The sequence below is a fragment of the Ovis canadensis genome, chromosome 22, assembly GCF_042477335.2.
Source record: "Ovis canadensis isolate MfBH-ARS-UI-01 breed Bighorn chromosome 22, ARS-UI_OviCan_v2, whole genome shotgun sequence".
Taxonomy (NCBI): domain Eukaryota; kingdom Metazoa; phylum Chordata; class Mammalia; order Artiodactyla; family Bovidae; genus Ovis; species Ovis canadensis.
In genome coordinates this window covers 58,798,231-58,819,730 of record NC_091266.1, presented here as the reverse complement: position 1 = coordinate 58,819,730, position 21,500 = coordinate 58,798,231, and the positions used below count along the sequence as shown (strand labels likewise).

The following is a 21,500-nucleotide window of genomic DNA, read 5'->3' as shown; positions in this document are numbered from 1 at the left end:
GCACAGCCTCCCAATCTCTTGAGGGATGGGTGAGAGGCAGCTTCAACCCAGGGTCTGCGTCCTGATTGAGTCCACGTTGAGTCCCGATGGCTTCCTGCCAGCACTGCAGCTCAGCTTGTTGGCGTCTCCTTCTCTGCGTCTCACTGTCTTCCCTTCTTCATTTGTGCTTCGTGAAATAATTGCCTCCCCCCATCACTCCTGCAGCACGAAGCCTTGTCCCAGGCTGATTCCAGGCAGAACCCAAACTGGGACTGCAGATACCTGCAGTGCCCCTGACAGGGCCTGGCACACCCCGCCTTGCTGCGGTTCTGGGGGTGTCTCTTTAAAAGGCTGAGGGCTTCTTACTTGGTTCTAAGTCAGCAAGGTAGCTGCTGCTGCCCAGAGGCTGGGAAGGGCTGTCCCTTCTGCCCCAGGGACATGGTGGAGACCAAGTCTTCTGAACAAAAGGCCGGCCCACAGGGGGCCAGGGGCTGACTGGAAGGTTTCCCAGGGAAGACAAGGCTGAGTGGGGGACGGGGGGATGGGTGGGAAGAAGCGCTTATGAGGGGTTGATTGGCTGGTTGGTTGATTGATCGATAGACTTTGGTCCAGTCCTGGTTAAAAAAAAAAAACTTAAGAAATTACATCCGATGCCTCCATCTCCAGCTCAGACCTTTCAGGTCGCTAGTTAACCAAAGCAAGCACATCCTTCCTCCACTCAACCTTTTGGTCCCCAGGCTTTTACCTGATCCCTGGGAAACCTGTTCCCACCAGGACCTTGGCTCTCTCAGGTTTGGGATCTGGAAGAGGGCACAGGGCAGTCCCCGCCCCGTGTCATGACCCTTTTCCTGCTAACACACACAGGGAGCTCCAGTTTCTAACTGCTGAGTTTGGGTTTCTCATGTCCTCCTGCAAGATCCTCCTTGGTTCTGTGGTATTCGAGAAAGTGAAATTATCGTCTGTCACAGTGCAGTGAGGCGGCCTCTCTGGGGAGCTTCGAGAACCCTCAGTGGCTTGGGGCCAGGACCTTCCTCCCCAGGCACGGTCCTTCCCGAGAGCTGGTGAGGGGCTCAGGGCTTGGGGCTGCATCCTTCAGGAGAGAGAGAAAGTGCTGATGGATGCTCCCGCGCTGGAATTTCCTGGGGAAAATGCAAATATGCAGCAAAGAATTTTTTCAGTTTCTGGGGCTGCTACTGTAAGCTCCTTGTATATCGAGAGGGGGGAAAATAGTTTCCTATCAACCAAGAAGCTTGATATTTATCACCATGGACCAGAATAGAATATGCGGCCCCCACTGGCAATTCCGTTTGCTACTTTTAAGGAATTCGGTTTTGTCACGCAGCCCAGATGGAGATGTTGATTTGGCTCTGGCTCCTCCTTTGAGCACTATTTCCACTTCTCTCCTTTCATCTCTACAGACCATATGCTGCCTTTCTTGCTGCAAGAGAAGAGGAGGTTGGGAAGGGCCTAGGCCTGGCATAGGGCTCCCACTCTGCCGCCTCCTGGCTCTCTCAGTGACCTTGGGAGAGTCTCTTCTCCTTTGAGCCTCTGTGTTCCCATCTGTAGGGTAGTGTTCACAGCAAGCTTCCTGCCCTCGATGGGTATATGCCAAGATGGAACGTTTCAATCTATGAGAACCTATATGAGTGTCCAGTTGCTCAGTTGTGTCCAACTGCTTGTGACCTCATGGACTGTAGCCCACCAGGCTCCTCTGTCCATGGGATTTTCCTGGGAAGAATACCAGAGTTGCTCTTTCCTCCTCCAGGGCATCTTCCTGATCCAGGGATCCAACCCACATCTCCTGCATCAGCAGGCGGATTCTTTACTGCTGAGCCACAGAGGAAGCCCTAATCTATGAGAGGATGCCTTGTAAATTGTGACTCATGGGCCGCGTGTCGGCTGTTACTTGCCCAGCCACTGGGATGGTGCTCTGTGACCGTGGGAACTCGGGACTCATATGAACAATGAGAAGAGGTTCTCTTTTATTCACTGGTCACCATCTGTCAGGCACTGCCCTTGGTGCTTGGATATATGGCGTCTGTGTGCGCCCCATGACTTCCGGCGAGGCAGGCAGCATGTGTGCTTATTTCACTGATGAGGGGATAGAGCACAGGAGGGGAGAGGTGGGTTCCCTGAGGACACACGTGGTCGGTGCAGTGGTGGAGCCCGGCTGCCCAGGGCTGGAATCACATCTGTAGGTAACTATCCCAGAAGTAGATCTTCCTAGGTGCGAGGGGCCCTGCCTGTTTCTGCCTCTTTGCCACCCCCTGTGGGGACTCTGTTTCCCGTATGTTAATCTCAGGGGTAACAGGACATCTGCCCCACATCTGGGCCGTTCTTGGCTTCCCAGAGCTGAGCGCAGGGCGAGGGTCCAGCCCAGGGGAGTGAGGCTGAGTGTGTCTGCAGGACCGAGTTCTCTGACTCCGTCTCCCATGTTGCCTGCTGTGGCCCCAGAGAGGATGACTTGGCAGAGGGAGGGCCTGCAATGAATGTCCAGCTTCTGGGAAGTGTTGGATGGAATGTTGTTCCCCAGAACTTTGGCTTTTTCCTCTCACATTGTGTCAAACTCCCCTGCCACCCCTGCCACCACCATCTTATCTTTCTGCCAAATCAGGCTCTTCCTTCTTAAAAGTTACGGTGCCCAATTTTCCAATCAAGATTTTTACTGACTCACCATCAGGCTTTTTCTGAAGAAATCATCTTTGGAGATCACTGGCCGTGACATCCCTCCGACAAGAGTGGGACAGACGCCAAGTGACATCAGGCTGACGTCATCAGCTGCACTCGGGTTGGCAGCCTTCCTCCTCTGGCCTTTCTGAATGTTTGGGCGTTTTGATTTCCCTGACCCGAGGAGGACTCTTGATTTTGTGATTTTTTTTTTTTTTTAGCTTGTATTACAAATGAAAGATATGCCCAGCAGGTATCACCCAAAAATATGATGGAGAGAGAATTGCCCTTGGCCAGGCACAATGCACCCTTGATTTTTTTGATGATGTTTTCTTGATAAATCTCTCTCTCTCTTTTTTTTTGGTAAGTCTAGAATTTAATCTGAAATGACTTCATTAATTGGCACAATCCATTTGATGTTTTTGGTATTTCAGCTTGTTTCTTAAAGTCCAAACTAAGTGTCTTTCTCCATAGACCTTCCCTTCCCCTTATTTTTGCCTTGTTGGTCATTCACTGACTCATAATCATTCATGATCATTTGTTCATCACAGGCTTAACCAGACTCTGGAGGGAGAGCATGAGCAAAATCAGACGCAGGTCCTGCCCCCCTGCACAGAACAACATGTGTTGCCTGTGTGTGATGATGTTATCCCAGACCGGGGAGCAGAGCTGCAGTGAGGGCTGCTGACATTCCACCCCCCCCACCCCCCCCCCCCGGTCCTCTTCCCCCCCCCCCCCCCCCAGGCATTGCCCCTCCCACAGCTACTGGGGCTTGGCTGTGATGACTCACAGCTGCTCCCTTCTCTGGAGCCTGACCCTTGGAAGGTGACATCTCCCACCCCCAGTAGATCAGTCTGTAGCCAGAGACCAACCAGCTTAGGAAAGGTGGCCCCTTGTCTCATGGTGGGGCCAACACTCTGTGCAGTGTCAGCTCCAGAGCTCCCTGTGGTGTGAGGCTGAGTCAGATTCTCGCTGGGAGCCCAGCCTAGCGTAGCTCCTTCCTCTACCTCATCTTGCTTCCCCCCACATTTTCTCCTTAGGCCCCTCCCTCAGTACATTACATGCACGGAACCCCTGCCTCAGGCTCCGCACAGAAGCAGCTTGACCAGAGACAGGTGCTATCAGAACTTATCAAAGGAGGCAGTGGTTTAGGTGGGCAGTTCAGGAAAGCCATCTCAAGGAGAGCGTGGTTGAGCTGGGATTTGCAAGATCAGAGGAAGTGAAATAGGTGGAGAGTGAATGGAAGGGTGCTGCAGAGGAGAAACAACATATACTGAGTTCTGGTGGACAGAAAATATGATCTGAAGGCTGAAAAGAGGCTGGTGTTTGGAGAGAATTAGGTGGGAGGAGCCCAGCATGGTAGGAAATCTAGCTCCAGGCTCAGAGGCCTGGAGCTCCAGCTCCGTTTTATCCATTTTATCAGTTAAACGTAGTGTTACTCTTGGAGTGCCAGGGAGGGTCAAAAGTATGCCCGCAGGACCTTTTGCAGCCTCAGAAGAGCAGCCACCTGCAGATGTGCCTTGTTTGTTACCGTGTTTATATCCCAGGGCGTTCACCAGAACACACTCCTTTCCTGTAACCACCAGCCTCTCAGAGTTCAAGGTGCCATCACTAGGGTCTGGGGAGGCAGACGGTGGAGATGGTTGCTTTGCAGGAGAAGATGGTTGAGTCTCACCATCCTGGGATGACTCTGACATATGGGGAAGTGAAGTCATCTCTCTTGCTCTCTCTCTCTCTCTCTTTTTTTTTTTTTTTTTAAGGTAAAAATAACAGCAGAAAAGGCATGAGAACCAAGAGCTCTGAGAAGGCTGCCAGTGATGATCAGGGCACCCCCCTGGCCCGTGACGCTGTCCGAGAGGGTGAGTGAGGCACTTGATGTGCCTTCTGCCCCAGCTTAGTCTTCGGCCTTGGGAGGACACAGGCCCGGACACAGTAGCCGAGTTCTGGGGGGGGGGGGGGGGGATGGGCCTGGGGTCTTCTGCCTTTCTGAACCATCTGTGGGTGAGGAATGAAGACATGCACATCCCTTCTCTTCTGCGTGTACAGTAACTACACAGTCATTGAGTAACTCAAACTCAGCTTGACTGAAGCTCCTGGAGCTCCCAGTTGCCTTCCCTGGCCTTCCGTCACCCCCTCCCCCTTGAAGACAACCTCATTTCCTTTCCTGTGGGGCCTCATAGCTGTCCACAGCCTTGTGTGTACATTTCTTATCGCCCAACAAAACCCAGAGCCAGTCTTTGACTCCCAAAGCATGTGATGCTAGGCCTGGTGTTTTACAGTCATGTAAAAATATTAGTCCTTCAATTACTTACCTTAGGATAGTCAAAGCCATTAGTTCTAGACTCACAGACAAGCGCTGGCTAATATTATGATTATTAACTATTACGATGACCATTGTTGTATCTGTTACTCTAAATTGCAGTATTTCAAAGACATTTCTGCTGACATTAGTAATACTGAACATGTATTAAGCACTTACGCTCTCAGTAATTGCTGTGGACTGGGCCTCTTACTCCACATCTCTTGATGGCCCTCTGAGTATTGTGGATAGTCTTATTATTATCGTTATTATTACCATCATCATATTGCAGATGAGGAAAATGAGACTCAGTAATATGGGTCCTTTGCCTACCGTTGTGCGGCCTTCAGTTTGTAAAACAAGGATTTGAACTCCAGATTTTCTGATTCTAGGCGTTCTGCTTAGCAGCACAGCTGCTTGACATATATAGAGCATTTCACAAATTTACATTAATAGAGGCAGGATCTGATTTCAGCTGCCATGTGAGCCCGTAAACCATGTAACAGAGCTGATTGTCACAAAGGGAATTGTATGTTCCCCTAGGCACATTGTGATGATCTGGGGTTGGGTTTCTAACCAAGAATTTGCCATCAAAGAAATCATAGAGAGGACTAACAGCACATCCTGAAATAAAAACAGAAGTTCCGCAGCATTGAACTTCTGCAACCCTTAATATATGGGAATTCTATTCTGCTGTAGAGTGGGTGGGCGAGCCCTGGGCTCATCGCCCTTGGGAGGACCCAGCGTGTCAGGAGGATGAGTGGAGGACTCAGGAGTGCTGGGGCTGTGTTTCTGTGGGTTTGCCCTGAGAGTGGAGTCCTTTGGGGTTTCCACTCAGTGGGTGGTAATGAGACTCCCACGTTGGGTGGGCCTCGGCATGACTTTTTGTCCCTTGGCCCCAACAGGCTGATAAAACACCAGCTGTTTCTCCAGGTTACAAGCCACGGGGCTAGAAGGGCTTCTGGTCTGGCCTTCCCTCTCTAGGTTCTCTTGCTGTCAGATCTGGGACCAGAGAGTTCTTTCTTGCCTTGTTCATTCTTTGATGCTTTCAAAAGTATTTTAAAAAATATTTTTCCAGATTTATTTTTTAGTAGCTTAGCACAAGGGCTGGTTTGAATTTTCTTATTTCTTCATTACCAGAGTTGGAAGTTGTTATAATTTCAAAAGGCATTTTCACAAAGATTTTTCTTTTTCAATTTATTGAACCGCAGTGTAACTGATTTGCTTTGCCGTTTTGGTTTATCATGTACAAAGTGATTTTATACATACATACACATACATATATATTCTTTTTCATATTCTTTTCCATTATGATTTATTACATGATGCTGAACATAGTTCCGTATGCTATACAGTAAGACCATATGTTTAGAAAGATCACTCAGAATTTTTAAAAAATCTTGCTTTGTTGTTTATCACAAAGACTTTTCAAGGCCCATTTCTGTACACAAATACATGTACACATAGGCGCGCACACACACACACACACACACACACACACAGAAGTCTGATCTTGTTCCCTGTTCTGCCACATGACCATTCCCCATCTCCCACTCTGGACCACTGAGGATTGTTCCCCTGACCTTAGCCTCAGAGCCCTGTCTGAACAGTTGGGACACCCGTTCTCAAAGGCAGCCTTTCTGGCTCTGATTCACTGAGTGTCCTAGATGGGATTTTGGCCTGTGGACTTTATTCATAGTGTTCTTCTATTAAAATGAAATTGAGAAATTGAGGAAAACCCTGGAGGGAAGAGAAGCTGCAGGGGCCCTGATGTGCAGATACAGGAGGGAAAAGGCTGGTGATGAGGGGAGGTCGTGTGCAGGAGGCAGGTGGCACAGCCATTGGGGAACATGGGTCTGGACCAGGAGGGGCCACCTCGAGGTGGAGCTGGGAAGAACAGGGCCTCAGATGGGCAGCTGTGCAGGCTCAGGACCCCTCGTCCCCATTCTCAGCATCTCCTCCGGTCGTGCTGAGGCCGACGTGGCAGAATGACGGGGTGGGGAGGATGGTTGTCATCTACCTCATGTCCAAGGTGGCAGGTGGAACAGATGGCATTTGCTTCATTTTCAGGGTGGTGGGCAGAGCAGATATTAAGCACACTGAGCTATGTGAGTGGATGGCATCAAAGGGCTCAGGTCAGATGTGGATTTGAAACCACACAACCCAGATCGGGACTTGAACCCACTGTCTTTCAGGTCCTGTCTCCGGGCTTAATGAAGCTCAGGTTCTTTATGTCTCATCACAGAAAGAATTCAGTGAGAGACAAAGTGATAGATAAAAAGTAGACTTATTTAGAGAGATACACATTTCAGAGACAGAATGTGGTCTCTCTCAAAAAGTGAGAAGGGCTTTGGGAGGAATACCCTGCACAGAGTGTGGGCCATCTGAGTAGGCGAGAAGCCCCCAGATATGGGGTGGTTAGTTTTTATGGCCTGGGTATTTCATAAGCTAATGAGTGGGAGGATTATTCCAACTGTTTTGGAGAAGAGGCGGAGATTTCCAGGAACTGGGCCAGCTCCCAGTTTTTGGAGGCTTATGGTCTGCCTCAGAACTGCCATGGCTCCTGGGGTGTGCCATTTAGCAACTAATATATTACAGGGACAGGCTTTCCTGGTGACTCAGTGGTAAAGAATCTGCCTGCAAATGTTGGAGACGTGGGTTTGAGCCCCTGGTCAGGAAGATCTCCTAGAGGAGGGGAAGGCTACCCACTCCAGTGTTCTTGCCTGGAGAGTTCCATGTACAGAGGAGCCTGGTGGGCTACAGTCCATGGGGTCTCAAAGAGTCAGACACAACTTAGCAACTAAACAACAACAACAGAAAATTACAGGGAGAGTATGATGAGTTTCAAGGTCCTCTGGAAGTTGACTCTTCCGCCATCTTGTACCTAGTTGATTCTAACCAATTTTTGTCAGAGAGTCCCTTCTTCTACAAGGAGGTCATACCAGTCAATCCTAAAGGAAGCCAACCATGAATATTCATTGAAAGAATTGATGCTGAAGCTGAAGCTCCAGTACTTTGGCCACCTGATGGGAAGCACCAACTTATTGCAAAAGACCCTGGTGCTGGGAAAGATTGAAGGCAAAAGGAGAAGAGGGCAGCAGAGGATGAGATGGTTAGGTAGCATCACCAACTCAATGGACATGAATTTGATCAAAATCTGAGGGACAGTGGAGGACAAAGGAGCCTGGTGTGCTGCAGTTCATGGGGTCACAAAGAGGTGGGCATGACTTAGCGACTGAACAACAATGGCTATGTCATTCTTCTAAAGCTTGTGCCCTGCTCCCTTTCCTCCTGTTTCAGACTCACCCTGAGAGAGCCTTAGTTTTAAGGGAGAGATTATGTACATGGCTGTCTCCATGACTAAGGATTAGCGTCATCTGTGGCAAGTCTCCAAAATACATCTTGGATATTGTTCTTTAATAGCATATGCAGTGGTTGAATTACTGGTGTAGTCTTTGCATCTGTATAAATCTACAGCCTTTGCCATATGACTTTTCAATTTCCTTTGTAAAAGTTGAAAGCCCCTTGATTGTGGGCTGTCCATGTTTTTTGTGGAAGCAAATAGAATAAGGTGGACTGAAAAAGTGCCATTCTGGGCTGAGTGCTTAAGAGACTTTGCTCGTTTTCATTTTCTCCTTATGCCCTGCCATCTCCATGAGAAGAATACACTCATCTAACCCACTGGTTCAAGGAGCCTAGGAGATGAGTGAAGCAGAAACAGGCCCAATCTGCGGCCTGGAGCTACCAGCTGAGCCCAGCTTATCTGAAGACAACTAAGAAATAAGTGCTTCCTATGTGCCACTGGGAGTTTGTGGTGGTTTGTTACACAGCAGTAGCTGACAGATACAGTAAAGAAGATCCTCATTTTTTAAAAAGTTGCATCATGTTCTATTGAATGGACATTCCATAATTTATTTGAACTCTAGGTGATGGACATTTAGATTGTTTTCAGTATTTTGCTACTGAATGAGGAGTATTGCAATGAACTTACCATGCATTGGTTGCAGAATAGCTCCTTGGCTGACATTCAGAGCCCACCATGATTTGACCTGTTTCTGGCCTCTGTCTCCTTTTTTCTAGCCAGATAAGAGCTTGTTTCTCAGACATGCCCTGTGCTGAAAGCTTGCTCGTGTGTTTCCTCCAAAGGGAATTGGGCAAGCATCTCAGCTGGTGATGGAGAAGCAGCTTTGGGGTCAGGCTCCACCCTCACTGGCTGTGAGGCTCTGGGCTAGTTACTATCTCTATGACCCAGTTTCCTTCTCTGTAAAGAGGGGATAATATCTCCTTTATGCATTTTTGTGGAGATGAAATAATGTGTGCAGAGTGGAGCATACATAGTAAGCTCTCAGCGAACATTAGCTGTGATTTGTATTTGCTGTCCTGGGATTTTTTTCATGCCTTAGTTATAGGAGTTGGCAGATATTTTTAAAGGATCATAAATATTGCACACTTTATTGGCCAGCAAGCAAAGTCGAGACTATTATGTCGGTATTTAAATAACCATTAAAAAATATAAAAACCATTCTTATCTCGTGGGCCATACAGACACAGATGGTGAACTGAATTTGGCCCTGATGAGGACTGTAGCTTGCTGGATTCTGCCTCAGGACTTGTTGTTGTTCAGTTGTTCAGTTGCATCTCACTCTTTGGGACCCCATGGACTGTAGCACGCCAGGCTCCTCTGTCCTCCACCATCTCCCAGAGTTTGCTCAAACTCATGTCCACCGAGTTGGTGATGCTATCTAACCATCTCTTCCTCTGCTGCCCCCTTCTCCTTTTGCCTTCAATCTTTTCCAGCATCAGAGTCTTTTCCAGTGAGTTGGCTCTTTGCATCAGGTGGCCAAAGTATTGGAACTTCAGCAACACTCCTTCCAGTGAATATTCAGGGCTTATTTCCTTTAAGACTGACTGGTTTGATCTCCTGGCATCCAAGGGACTTCTTAGAACTTGACAGCTGTGCTAATGCTGACTCCAGGAAGCCTGTCCTGATCACCTGTATTTTGCTTTCCTGTATCTCTTCCTCATGGTCCTGGTCCTCTCCTCTCTCACACCACAGTGATTCCTGTGCCTGACTCTTCTGTCCTGGGAGGCTGTGAATGCTTGTGAGCAGGATCTGTGTCTGATTCACCTAAGGCTATGCCCAGTGCTGGAAGAAGCAACTGTTGATCAGAATGCTGTGCTTAGTCACTCAGTCGTGTCTGACTCTTTGCCACTCCATGGACTGTGGCCCACCAGGCTTCTCTGTCCATGGGATTCTCCAGGCAAGAATACTGGAGTGGGTTGCCGTGCCTTCTTCCAGGGGATCTTCCTGACCCAGGAATCGAAGCCAGGTCTCCAGCATTGCAGGCAGATTCTTTACCGTCTGAGCCACCAGGGAAGCCCTTTGATCACGCCTGTTTATCAAGCACTCCGCACTGTGTCGCAGCTAGTGTTCAGGGGTAGAGAACAGGTGTTCCAGGTATGCTGAAGCTGACTGTCCATGGTCCACATCAGCAGGATGGGCTCTGCACAGGAAGTGCTCTTGTTCTGTAGGAAAGAAGCCTCTTTTCCCACCATGATGGAAGTAAGATGGTTTTGCAAAGCAGTACATGTTGTGAATGGAGCACCCTCAGCACTCTGCCTTTGGCCTGGGTTGGATGAGATTTGAGGCCCCTACCAGGTACCACTCTTAGAGATTGTGTGTGTGTGTGAGAAACTTGAGGATTTTCTTTGTATCACAGACTCATTGGAAAAGACCCTGATCCTGGGAAAGATGGAAGGCAAGAGGAGAAGGGGACGACAGAGGATGAGATGGTTGGATGGTATCACCGACTCAATGGACATGAGTTTGAGCAAGCTCCAGGAGATTGTGAAGGACAGGGAAGCTTGGCATTCTGCAGTCCATGGGGTTGCAAAGAGTTGGCCATGACTGAGCGACTGAATAACAAGAACCAGTTTAAAATTGTTTCGTATTCATGGAGTATTGTTTTTTTCTTCTATTGTGTATTGACTTTCTTTAAATGACTACTTTTTGACTTAAAAAATCTATTTTGTGTGACATTAAAGAAACTTTATAGCAATTTAGAAAAATCTGTTTAAACTTGGATTATCGTTTTAAAGACCTGGAACCATGTAGGAACATAGAATGATCTGTTCCTTGAAAGTATGAAAAAACTAGGCTGTAAATTCATCTGAGCTGGACACTTTCCATAGAGGAAATTCTTTGATAATGCTTCATTTTCTTTCATGGTTCTTAATCTATCAGATTTTCTATTCTTTTGAGTTTATACTGAAAGTTTTATTTTTCAAGATAAAATTTAATATATTATATTAATATATATTTTGAAACTTGTTCATTTATTTTAGAGCAGTTTCTTCACACTTAGAGAAAAATGAGAGGAAAGAATTCCCATGTACCTCCCCTCCAGCTCTGGCTTCTGTTATTAGTAACACCTTGCATTCATGTGGTACATTTGTTGCAACTGAGTAGAGTATGGCGCTAGTGGTAAAGAACCTCCCTGCCGGTGCAGGAGACATAAGAGAGGTGGGTTTGATCCCTTTGTCGGGAAGATCCCCTGGAAGAGGGCATGGCAATCCACTCCTGTATTCTTGCCTGGAGAATCCCCATGGACAGAGGAGCCTGGCAGGCCACAGTCCATAGGGTCGCACAGAGTCAGACACGACTGAAGCAACTTAGCACACACCCACCTTCTTATTAGCTGAAATCTGTAGTTTACATCAGTGTTTACTCTTCTTGTTAAACATTCTGTGGGTTTGGACAGAGGCATAAGGGCAAGTAACTGCCACACATAACGGAATAGCTCCACTGCCCTGGAAGCCTCCTGTGTTCATCCTGCTCATCCTTCCTTCCTCCAGACCTCTGGCGACCCGTGTCTTCAGAGATTTGTCTTTTCCAAAATGTCATGTGGTTGGCCTCATACAGTATGTACCCTTTAAAGAGTGGTTTCCTTCATTTAGCAATTTACATTTAAGGTTCGTCCATGTCTTTTCATGGCTTGCTTGAGAGCTTATTCCTTTTGATCATGAAATAATATTCCACTATATGGCTGTACCACATACATTTGTTTTTTCATCTGTTGAAGGACATCTCCGTTGCTTCCAAATTTTGGCAATTAAGAATAAAACTGCTATGAATATTCATGGGCAGGTTTTCGCGTGAGCATAAATTTTCAGCTCATTTGAGTAAATACCAGGGATAGTGACTGCTGGATCACATGATAAGAGTATGTTTAGTCTTATAATGAGTTTTGTCCCTTCTATAGTACCCTGGTTTACCAAAAATAATCAGTGTTACCTCCCTCCCTTTTTTTGTGTGTTTTCAGGGTTTTTTTTTTTTTTGTCCATTCAGTATGCACTTTACACATTTGTTACCACATCACTATCCCTGGTATAATTTTCTGCAGTGGTATTTCTGCTTTGTGTAGAATATTTCCTACTTTTATTGTGAAATAATACATACTTATGGAAAAAGTCCACTAAATATATGTTCCATTAACAAATATTTATAAAACCAATTCCTATGTAACCATCACCTGGCTCCCGAAGTCAAACCATTGCTAATCTCCCTATCCAGCATTTAACCCTTCAACTTTGGAGGTTACCTCCATCCCAACTTTGCTAACACTTCCTCAGCTTTCTTTATAGTTTTACCACTTACATTTGTATTTCTAAATTCGTGTGTTTGACCTGTTTTTGGAATTTATTTCAGTGCAGTCGTACTGTGTGCATTTCTATCACTGCTCTGCTTTCCTGGCTCATTCCATCATAGAAATACTCGGCAATTTCTTTATCTATTTTAATGTGAAGGACATCTGGCATGTTTTCAGTTTCTCTCTTTTATGAAAAGGGTTGCCAGTGAAAACTCTTACACACACATCCCGGTGCCCGTGGGCTTGAGATTCTCCCAGTGTGTGTGAAGTTAGCTGTGGAAAGGCTGGGTTCACTTGGCTGTCGAACAGATGCTCGGTTGATTTCCTCACCGATCATTTCATCCTCATTTTCCATCGGCATGGTGTGGGGCCGCCATGGTTCCACATCCCCAACAGCTATTGTGTGATCATACTTTTCTATTTTGCCAATCTGTTGCTGTTGTTTAGTCACTAAGGTGTGTCCGACTCTTCTTTGACCCCAAGGAACATAGCTTGCCAGGCTCCTCTGTTTCTGGAATTCTCCAGGCAAGAATACTGGAGTGGGTTGCTATTTCCTTCTCCAGGGGGTCTTCCCAACCCAGGGATCGAACTCATATCTCCTATGTTGCAGGCAAATTCTTTACCACTGAGCCAGCAGTGAAGCCCAGTCTACTGGGTGTATAATGGTAATTCATTGTGATTTCATTCCATTTCCCAAGTACTAATGAGTTTGAGCATCTTTTCACATATTTATTTATCATTTAAATATCTTTTTGGATGAAGTTCCTACTGAATTTTTTTCTTATAAATTTATCCATTCAAGTATGAATTTTGACTTTATATTGTTTGTCCCAAATATATTCTTTCTTTTGTAGCTTAATTTTTGTTCCTATGGACTCTTTTAATAAATGGAAATTCTTAACTATGATGTAGTCAAATACATCAATCTTCTTTATGGTTGCTACTCTTTATATTGCTTTCTAATGCCTTAGTATACCTTTGTTCTCTTTCTCATTTAGGTCTTTATATACTGGGAGTGGATTTTGTTTGTTTGTGATATGAGACTGAAGTTCAGTTTAATTTTTTTCTTGTAAGTACCTAAAGGGAACAGTCATTCTTTGCCCACTGTTTTGCAGTGCTACCCTATGTGCTGGATATCAAGAGTCTATATATGCTTGGCTTTGTTTTGGGGCTCAGTTCTGTTTTTTATCATTAATTCATTTTTATACTCATCCATAAAATACCTCATTATTATAGCTTCATAGTGAATCTTGATAACTGATAGAGCAGAACTTTGTTATTATTCAGTAGTTCTGGTTACTCTTGATTCACTGAGTGTGTGTCTGTACACAGATATTTCCACCATCTAGTCAAGTTCTTTGGACTTCCCTGGTGGCTCAGACAGGGAAGAATCTGCCTGCAACGTGGGTTACTCAGGTTCGATCCCTGGGTCAGGAAGATCCCCTGGAGAAGGGAATGGCTACCCACTCCAGTATTCTTGCCTGGAAAATCCCATGGACAGAGGGGCCTGGCAGGCTATAATCCATGGGATGGCAAAGAGTTGGACATGACTGAACAACTAACACTTTCACTTTCACTTTTTCAGTCAAGCTCTTTACAACCTTCCCTGGAATTTAGACTCAAGTTGCATTAATTCCAGAAAATCAGTTTGGAGAGGATTTACATATTTACATTGAGTTTTCTAATCCATGAATGTGATATATCTCTTTAGTTCTTAGATCTTTTAAAATATCTCTCAATATATGGGTCTTCTATATTTTTAATAGATGTATTCTTAGATGCTCTTCTGTGATTCTTTTAATTTCAGTTTTCTGATGCTTTATTGATAGTGTTACAGGAGTACAATTGATCTTTGAATGTTGATTTCATACTTGATAACCTTGCTAAAGTCTTATTAACTATAAATTTATTTGCATATTAACTTAGATTTGGGTACAAAAATCAGTATATACTAAATAATGACAATTTTCTTATTCTTTTCCATTTTTTGAGGTTTTTATTTATTTTCCCCCTACTGCATTGGCAAAGACCACAGTTCAAAAATAGTAGATCTTTGTATGTTTTAATTATGTCTTTGGATTTTTAGTTTTCTTTGTTTTTTCCCCCAGCATGTCTTTTTTTTTTTTTTTCTGGCAAATGCAGACCTTGTCTCTTGCACAGCCTTTTCGCTTTCACATAGTCTGGACTTCTGTGGTGCCAGCTTCTCCCCTGGCTGCTGGCTCCTAGACAGTCCGACCCAACGGAACTCACGGGGAATTCTAGTCACCTCCATATGCTGTTGGCAGTGTTGTTCTTGTCCCCACACTCAGACAATCACACCTGCCCCTGCATCCTGTCCAGTTGTGTTTTAAGGATTTCTGATCCAAACAGTTGTGAAAACGTGGCTAGGGGGCGAGGTGAGCACTTGGCCACCTCAGAAAGCCACGTCTGGGCTTTAGAGATAGGTGTCCGATTTTCTAGTTACTGCAGACCCGGGCTTTCACGAATAGAGGCATGCAAGAGGGCTGAAGGGTTTTCTGCCCTTCCTGTGGTCATCTGCGTTTTTTCCTCACTTGTCTCCACTGCAGTCACATATGGTGAGTGCCCTTCCACCTCTGGCATTAGGTTGAAGCATTGTTGGGGGTCTTTCCTTATCTGCATCTTTATAGGTTTTTAGGATGGGTTTGGGAGAGGTTGCAAAATTTTAAGCTGGAGTTCCCCAAAGTCTGTGATGCCTGTACAGCTGGTGGCTTTATCAGTAAATAACCCTGAACACATTATGAGAAGGTTCTTCCTTTTGATATCCCTTAAAAAACTTTTAATTTGAAATAGTTATAAACCCACAGGAAGCTGCAAACAAATGGGCCTTATGCAACCTTCAGTGCTGACGTTTTGTGTAACTGGAACAGTAACAAAATCTGGCCATTGGTATTGCTGCAATCCCCAGAGCATGTTCAGACTCTGCTAGTTATACATGTACACACACACGTGTGTGTGTGCGTGTGGTCTGGTGCAGTTGTGCCCTGTGTACTTTCATTGAAGTGAATGCCGCAGATCCAGACAGTTCTGTCACCTTAGTGCTTGCTGGTGCCGCCCCTTTGTACTCACACCCTTCCTCCCTGAGTCCCTAACTCCTCAACCACTGATCTGTGCCCCATTTCTGTAAGTTTTTTTTTTTTTAAAATAACGTTAGATACATGGAATCATACAGTATACAGCTTTCTTTTGGGGGGAGGGGTTTATCCTTTCCGCATAATTCTGAACTGGATACATAGACTTACTTTTGTATTAATACGTTGTAATGAACTTTCCAGGTGGCATTAGTGGTAAAGAATCTGCCTGCCAATGCAGGAGATGTAAGAGACGTGAGTTTGATCCCTGGGTCAGGAAGATCCCCTGGAGGAAGGCATGGCAACCCATTCCAGGATTCTTGCCTGGAGAATCCCTATGGACAAAGGAGCCTGGCAGGCTACAGTCCATAGGGTTGCAAAGAGTCGGACATGACTGAAGCAACTTGGCAAGCACTCAGTATTTTGTAATAGACAAAAAAAGCTAAGCTTGTTAAAAAAAAATTATTGATGTGTACCATGCATGCAGAAAAGTCTAGGAATCATAAGGGCCTAACTCACTGGTTGTCACCTACACCACTCTGATATAATGAGAATGCACCATTGTAACTGTCATTTAGATCAGAAATAGAATGTGATCAGAATCTCTGAGACTCCTTCTCAAAGATAACCACTGTCAGAGATGATTTTTACCTGTTTTGAACTTAAATGCATGCATTGTATGACTCATACGTTATATTCTCTTTGTGGCTAATTTCTTTCAGTCAGTATTTTGTTGATGAGATTCATCCATATTATGCAGAGCTATGGCTCATTTGTTTTCATTATAGTTTTCTATTGCATGACTGTGCTACGCTGTGCTTAGTCACTGACTATCCCATGATTTATTCATTCTCATATTAGCGGACATTTGACTTGTTTTCAGTTTTTAGCTATTACATATAGTTCTGCTGGGATCATTCTTGCATGAGTCTTGGCATATGCAAGAACATGTTTTCTGTTGGGTATATACCTAGAATTGCTTCCCTGGTGGCGCTAGTGGTAAAGAACCCACCTGCAGTGCAAGAGACATAAGAGGTGAGGGTTTGATCCCCTGGTTGGGAAGATCCCCTGGTGCAGGACACAGAAATCCGCTTCAGTATTCTTTCCTGGAGAATCCCCATGGACAGAGGAGCCTGGCAGGCTATAGTCCATAGGGTCACCATGAGTTAGACACAACTACGTATCTGGATACAGCACAGGGCATGAGTACCTGGAGCAAGTAGTCCCAGAGAGTTTTCCAAATTGGTTGTACTGGTTAACACTTGTGCCAGCAGTCTTGCTTCATTTCTGCACCAACATCTGATAGTACATCTTCCTTGTTGTTCAGTCCCAGTCGAGTCCAGCTCTTTGTGACCCCATGGACTGTAGCCTGCCAGGCTTCCCTGTCCTTCACCATCTCCAGGAGCTTGCTCAAACTCATGTCCATTGAGTCAGTGATGCCGTCCAACCATCTCATCCTCTGTCGTCCCCTTCTTCTACCTTCAATCTTTCCCAGCATCAGGGTCTTTTCTAATGAGTCAGCTCTTCTCATCAAGTGGCTAAAGTACTGAAGCTTCAGCTTCAGTATCAGTCCTTCCAATGAATATTCAGGACTGATTTCTTTTAGGATGGACTGGTTTGATTTCCTTGAGGTCCAAGGGACTCTCAAGAGTCTTCTCCAACACCACAGTTCGAAAGCATCAATTCTTCAGCGCTCAGCCTTCTTTATGGTTCAACTCTCACATGTATACAAGACTACTGGAAAAACCATAGCTTTGACTATACAAATCTTTGTTGGCAAAGTAATATCTTTGCTTTTTAATATGCTGTTTAGATTTCTCATGTCTTTGCTGGGAGTGTACTGGTATCTCATTGTCATCTTAATCTTCAGCATTCTCCTGAAGGCTAATGACTCCTGTTTACTCACCTTTAAGACATCTTCTTTCGTGAATGCCTCTTCAGCTCTTTTGCTCATTGTTCTTATCAATAATAGAGGGTGTTTTTTTGGTCTGTTTGCTTTTCTTAAAAATATTGTGGATGTGAGTCTTTCATTATACATTTGCATTGTTGTCGTCGTTCAGCCACTAAGTCCTGTCTCTTTGTGACCCCATGGACTACCGCACACCAGGCCTCCCTGTCCCTGACTGTCTCCCAGCGTTTGCCCAAGTTCATGTCCATTGAATCGGTGATGCTGTCCAACCATCTCATCCTCTGCTGTCCTAGTCTCCTTTTGCCTTCAGTCTTTCCCAGCATCAGGGTCTGGGCACCGCATGGCTCATAGCTTTGTTGAGTTATGCAAGCCCCTTTGCCAAGACAAGGCAGTGATCCAGGAAGGGCACACATTTACATAGTAAATACCTTTTTGCACTCTTTGGCTTTCTTTTTCATTCGGTACTCGTGTCTCTCTTAAATCTGATGTAGAACAATCGTCACTATTTCCTTTCTTACTTTTGTTTATGTTTAAACCACTTTTAAATGTATACAAAGATTATGAATTTATTTTTTTGTGTTATTTTGTAGCAATGAAATTTCTTTTGACATTACATATTTCCATTAAAATTACTTGACATAAACAGAAATTAAGTAATAGTAATTAATTAATAATGCATAGAAGGATTCATGAAGATGATACACAAGGGACTGAGGTTTGAGAAAAGCTTTTTCAAACCAGTAATTTCTTTTTTGGCTTTATAAGTGATATGTAAAAAGTAGACTATTAATTTTCCATAACAGTGCAGACACAGTGATTGTTAGTTCTGCTGGACTGTAATACACATTCATTCATTTACACAGGAAACATCTATTGGGCTTTGGGATTCAGTGATGAGAACTCACAGTTTCTGCCCTGTGATATTCAGTGTGGTTTGTATCTTTTTTAGCATGAGAGGGGTAGGTGTTGAGAGAGGAAGTGTCTGGAGGCTTTGCAAGTGGGACCACCACTGATCTGAGGTGGGAGCCTCTAGACCGCTGTGGCTCTGGGCAGGCTCCAGGTGTGAGAGGCTTCCACCCGCGTGAGCTGATACCCTTTCCCTGAGAGTTTCCTCTGCTTCTCCCCTGGGGCCTGGGAAATAGAATCCTGGGGACTGAGTGACTTGACTTTCACTTTTCACTTTCATGCATTGGAGTGTTCTTGCCACTCCAGTGTTCTTGCCTGGAGAATCCCAGGGATGGGGGAGCCTGGTGGGCTGCCGTCTCTGGGGTCGCACAGAGTCGGACATGACTGAAGTGACTTAGCAGCAGCAGCATAGGAAAACCAACTCACTGGAAAGACCTTGATGCTGGGAAAGATTGAAGGCAAAAGGAAAAGGGAGCGGCAGGGGATGAGATGGTTAGATAGCATCACTGACTCAACGGACATGAGTTTGAGCAAATTCCGGGAGATAGTGAAGAACAGGACAGCCTGGTATACTGCAGTCCATGGGGTTGCCAAGAGTCAGACACGACTTAGCGACTGAACGACAGGAAAGAAACACCAGCCAACCAGGTTCTGAGGGTATCAGAAGATTCACTTGGGAACTTTAAATTAGGGCCTGGGCCCTTCTGTAGTCCCATGGATCATGGTCTCTGGGGAGCGGTCTGGGCGTCTTTTCCCCCTCCAGAAGATTTTTCTTTCATGATCATAGGATTTTGTTTTAACTGGAGGATAATTGCTTTACAGTGTTGTGTTAGTTTCTGCCGTGCAGCAGCGTGACTCAGCTGTGACGTTGCTTGCTGTTCTTTAGTCACTCAGTCGTGTCTGACTCTTTTGTGACCCCATGGACTGTAACCCACTAGGTTCTTCTGTCCATGGGATTTGCCAGGCAAGAATACTGGAGTGGGCTGCCATCCCCTTCTCTAGGGGGTCTTCCCAACCCAGGGGTTGAACTCGAGTCTCCTGTACTGCAGGCAAATTCTTTATCATTGAACCACTGCTGCTGCTGCTAAGTCGCTTCAGTCGTGTCCGACTCTGTGCGACCCCATAGACGGCAGCCCACCAGGCTCCCCCGTCCCTGGGATTCTCCAGGCAAGAACACTGGAGTGGGGTGCCATTTCCTTCTCCAATGCATCAAAGTGAAAAGTGAACCACTGGGAAGCCCAAATCAGCTATGAGGATCCATATATCCCCTCCGTATTGAGCCTGCCTCCCACTCCACCGTCCATCCCGCCCCTCTAGGAAGAGCACTGGGCTGACCTCCCCGTGCTGCACAGCAGCTGCCCACTAGCTAGCTGTTTTACATACACTACTGTGTTTATCAGTGCGACTCTCTCAATTCTTCCCATCTTCTCTTGCCCCCACTGTGTCCAGTGTCTCTCTTCCTGCCCTGCAAATAGGTCTGTCTTACAGAGTGAAGTAACCCAGAAGATTCTGGTGTTGGCTCAGGGTGAGAACTGCAGTCTTGAAGAGTCCAGAAGTCAAGGAGGAGCTTTCCAAGGGTGATTAGATAAGGCTGGGATTAGCTCCTTTGAAAGGCTCTGAAGGAAGCATCCCCCTTGGGAAGTCAGCGGCTTCTGAAACAGGCAAAGAGCCACTGCAAACACTTTTTCTCCAGTGCACCAAGCTGGGCCTCCGAACTCTCACTGATCAAAGAGAATGTTAGGCTCAGAAAGGCGAAGAAAGGAATGTCCTAAGTCAGAGCTATTAGGTTTATAGGCGACCACGAAAGCAAAGTTCAGGATGGCTGTGAGCTGGCCCCTGGCAGTGCCCTCGAGGTCTTGGAGAACTCTTTGCTCTGTTTCCAGCAGACACCACTGCAGGCCAGAAAGCCTCGGACTCAGCTCCCCTCTGCCAACTGGTGAAGCCTGTTTCAGCGCTACTTCCTGTCTTGCATGTGACCCTAAATGCCTTCACAAAACTTGCATTTGTATCACATTCTTGAGTTTCCAAGTCAAAGAGAGTTTCCACAGTCAAAGACTGTGCCTGGCATTTTAGGTCACACTTGACTTTCAAATTCTAGCTCAGGCACTTGTGTGCTCACTTAGTCCTGTCTGGCTCTTGGTGACCCCCTGGACTGTAGCCTGCCAGGCTCCTCTGTGCATGGAATTTTCTAGGCAAGAACACTGGAGTGGGTTGCCATTCCATCCTCGAGGGGATTCTCTCAATCCGGGGATCGAACTGGTGTCTCCTGCATCTCCTGCATGGGTAAGTAGATTCTTTACCACTGAGCCACCTGGGAAGTCCAGCCGCTTAGGAGCTGCTTAACTCTGTAAGCTTCTTTGAGTCTTTGTTTGTGTGTAGAACGGGGATGGTATTGGTCATCTCTCATGGTCCTTGTGAAGGTTAAATGGCAAAGAGTCTGCAGAGGCTCTGGCTCACGGTGGTTGCTTGCATTGCTCCCAAAGTCACTATCCTTTTAAAATAATTTTTCTGACTTGACTTTCATAACGGCCTTCCCTCCAGACAGATTGAAGGCTTGGGAAGGGGATGTTGGAATTGATGTCCCCGACTCCGAATTCCAGCTTCTACACTCTGTTCTGACTGTGCCCTGTAACTTCTAGGTCACAGATTAAATGCCACGAGCACTTCTGATTTGTTAGAGAGCTGGTGTATGCATGTGGTAATCGTCAGGGTGATAATAATGAATCTTTGCCATACCGCATGTGCTAAGTCACTTCAGTCGTGACTCTTTGAGACCCTATGGACGGTGGCCCACCTGCAGGGCTCCTCTGTCTATGGGGTTCTCCAGGCAAGAACACTGGAGTTGGTTGCCAGGCCCTGCCAGGGGGTCTTCCTGACCCAGGGATCGAACCCGCATCTCTTATGTCGCCTCCATTGGCAGGCAGGTTCTTTACCACTAGCGCCACCTGGGAAGCATGCCCTAGTGGTGATGTCCATTTTGTAGAGTGGCTGCAATGCAGAGA

At 45.9% G+C, this 21,500-nt stretch overlaps 1 protein-coding gene across 2 annotated transcripts in view; it reads left to right on the top strand.

Moving 5' to 3' along the window:
* Positions 1 to 21,500, top strand: part of CPXM2 (carboxypeptidase X, M14 family member 2) — a 136,252-nt gene that overhangs the window by 7,007 nt on the left and 107,745 nt on the right. The window contains exon 2 of one of the 2 annotated variants that reach the window (XM_069566792.1): positions 4,407 to 4,505. The exons of the other annotated variant lie outside the window; for it this stretch is intronic. Within the exon in view, the coding sequence (XP_069422893.1) occupies positions 4,407 to 4,505 (99 nt within the window). The remainder of the gene's footprint in view (positions 1 to 4,406; positions 4,506 to 21,500) is intronic. 2 annotated transcript variants of the gene reach the window in all.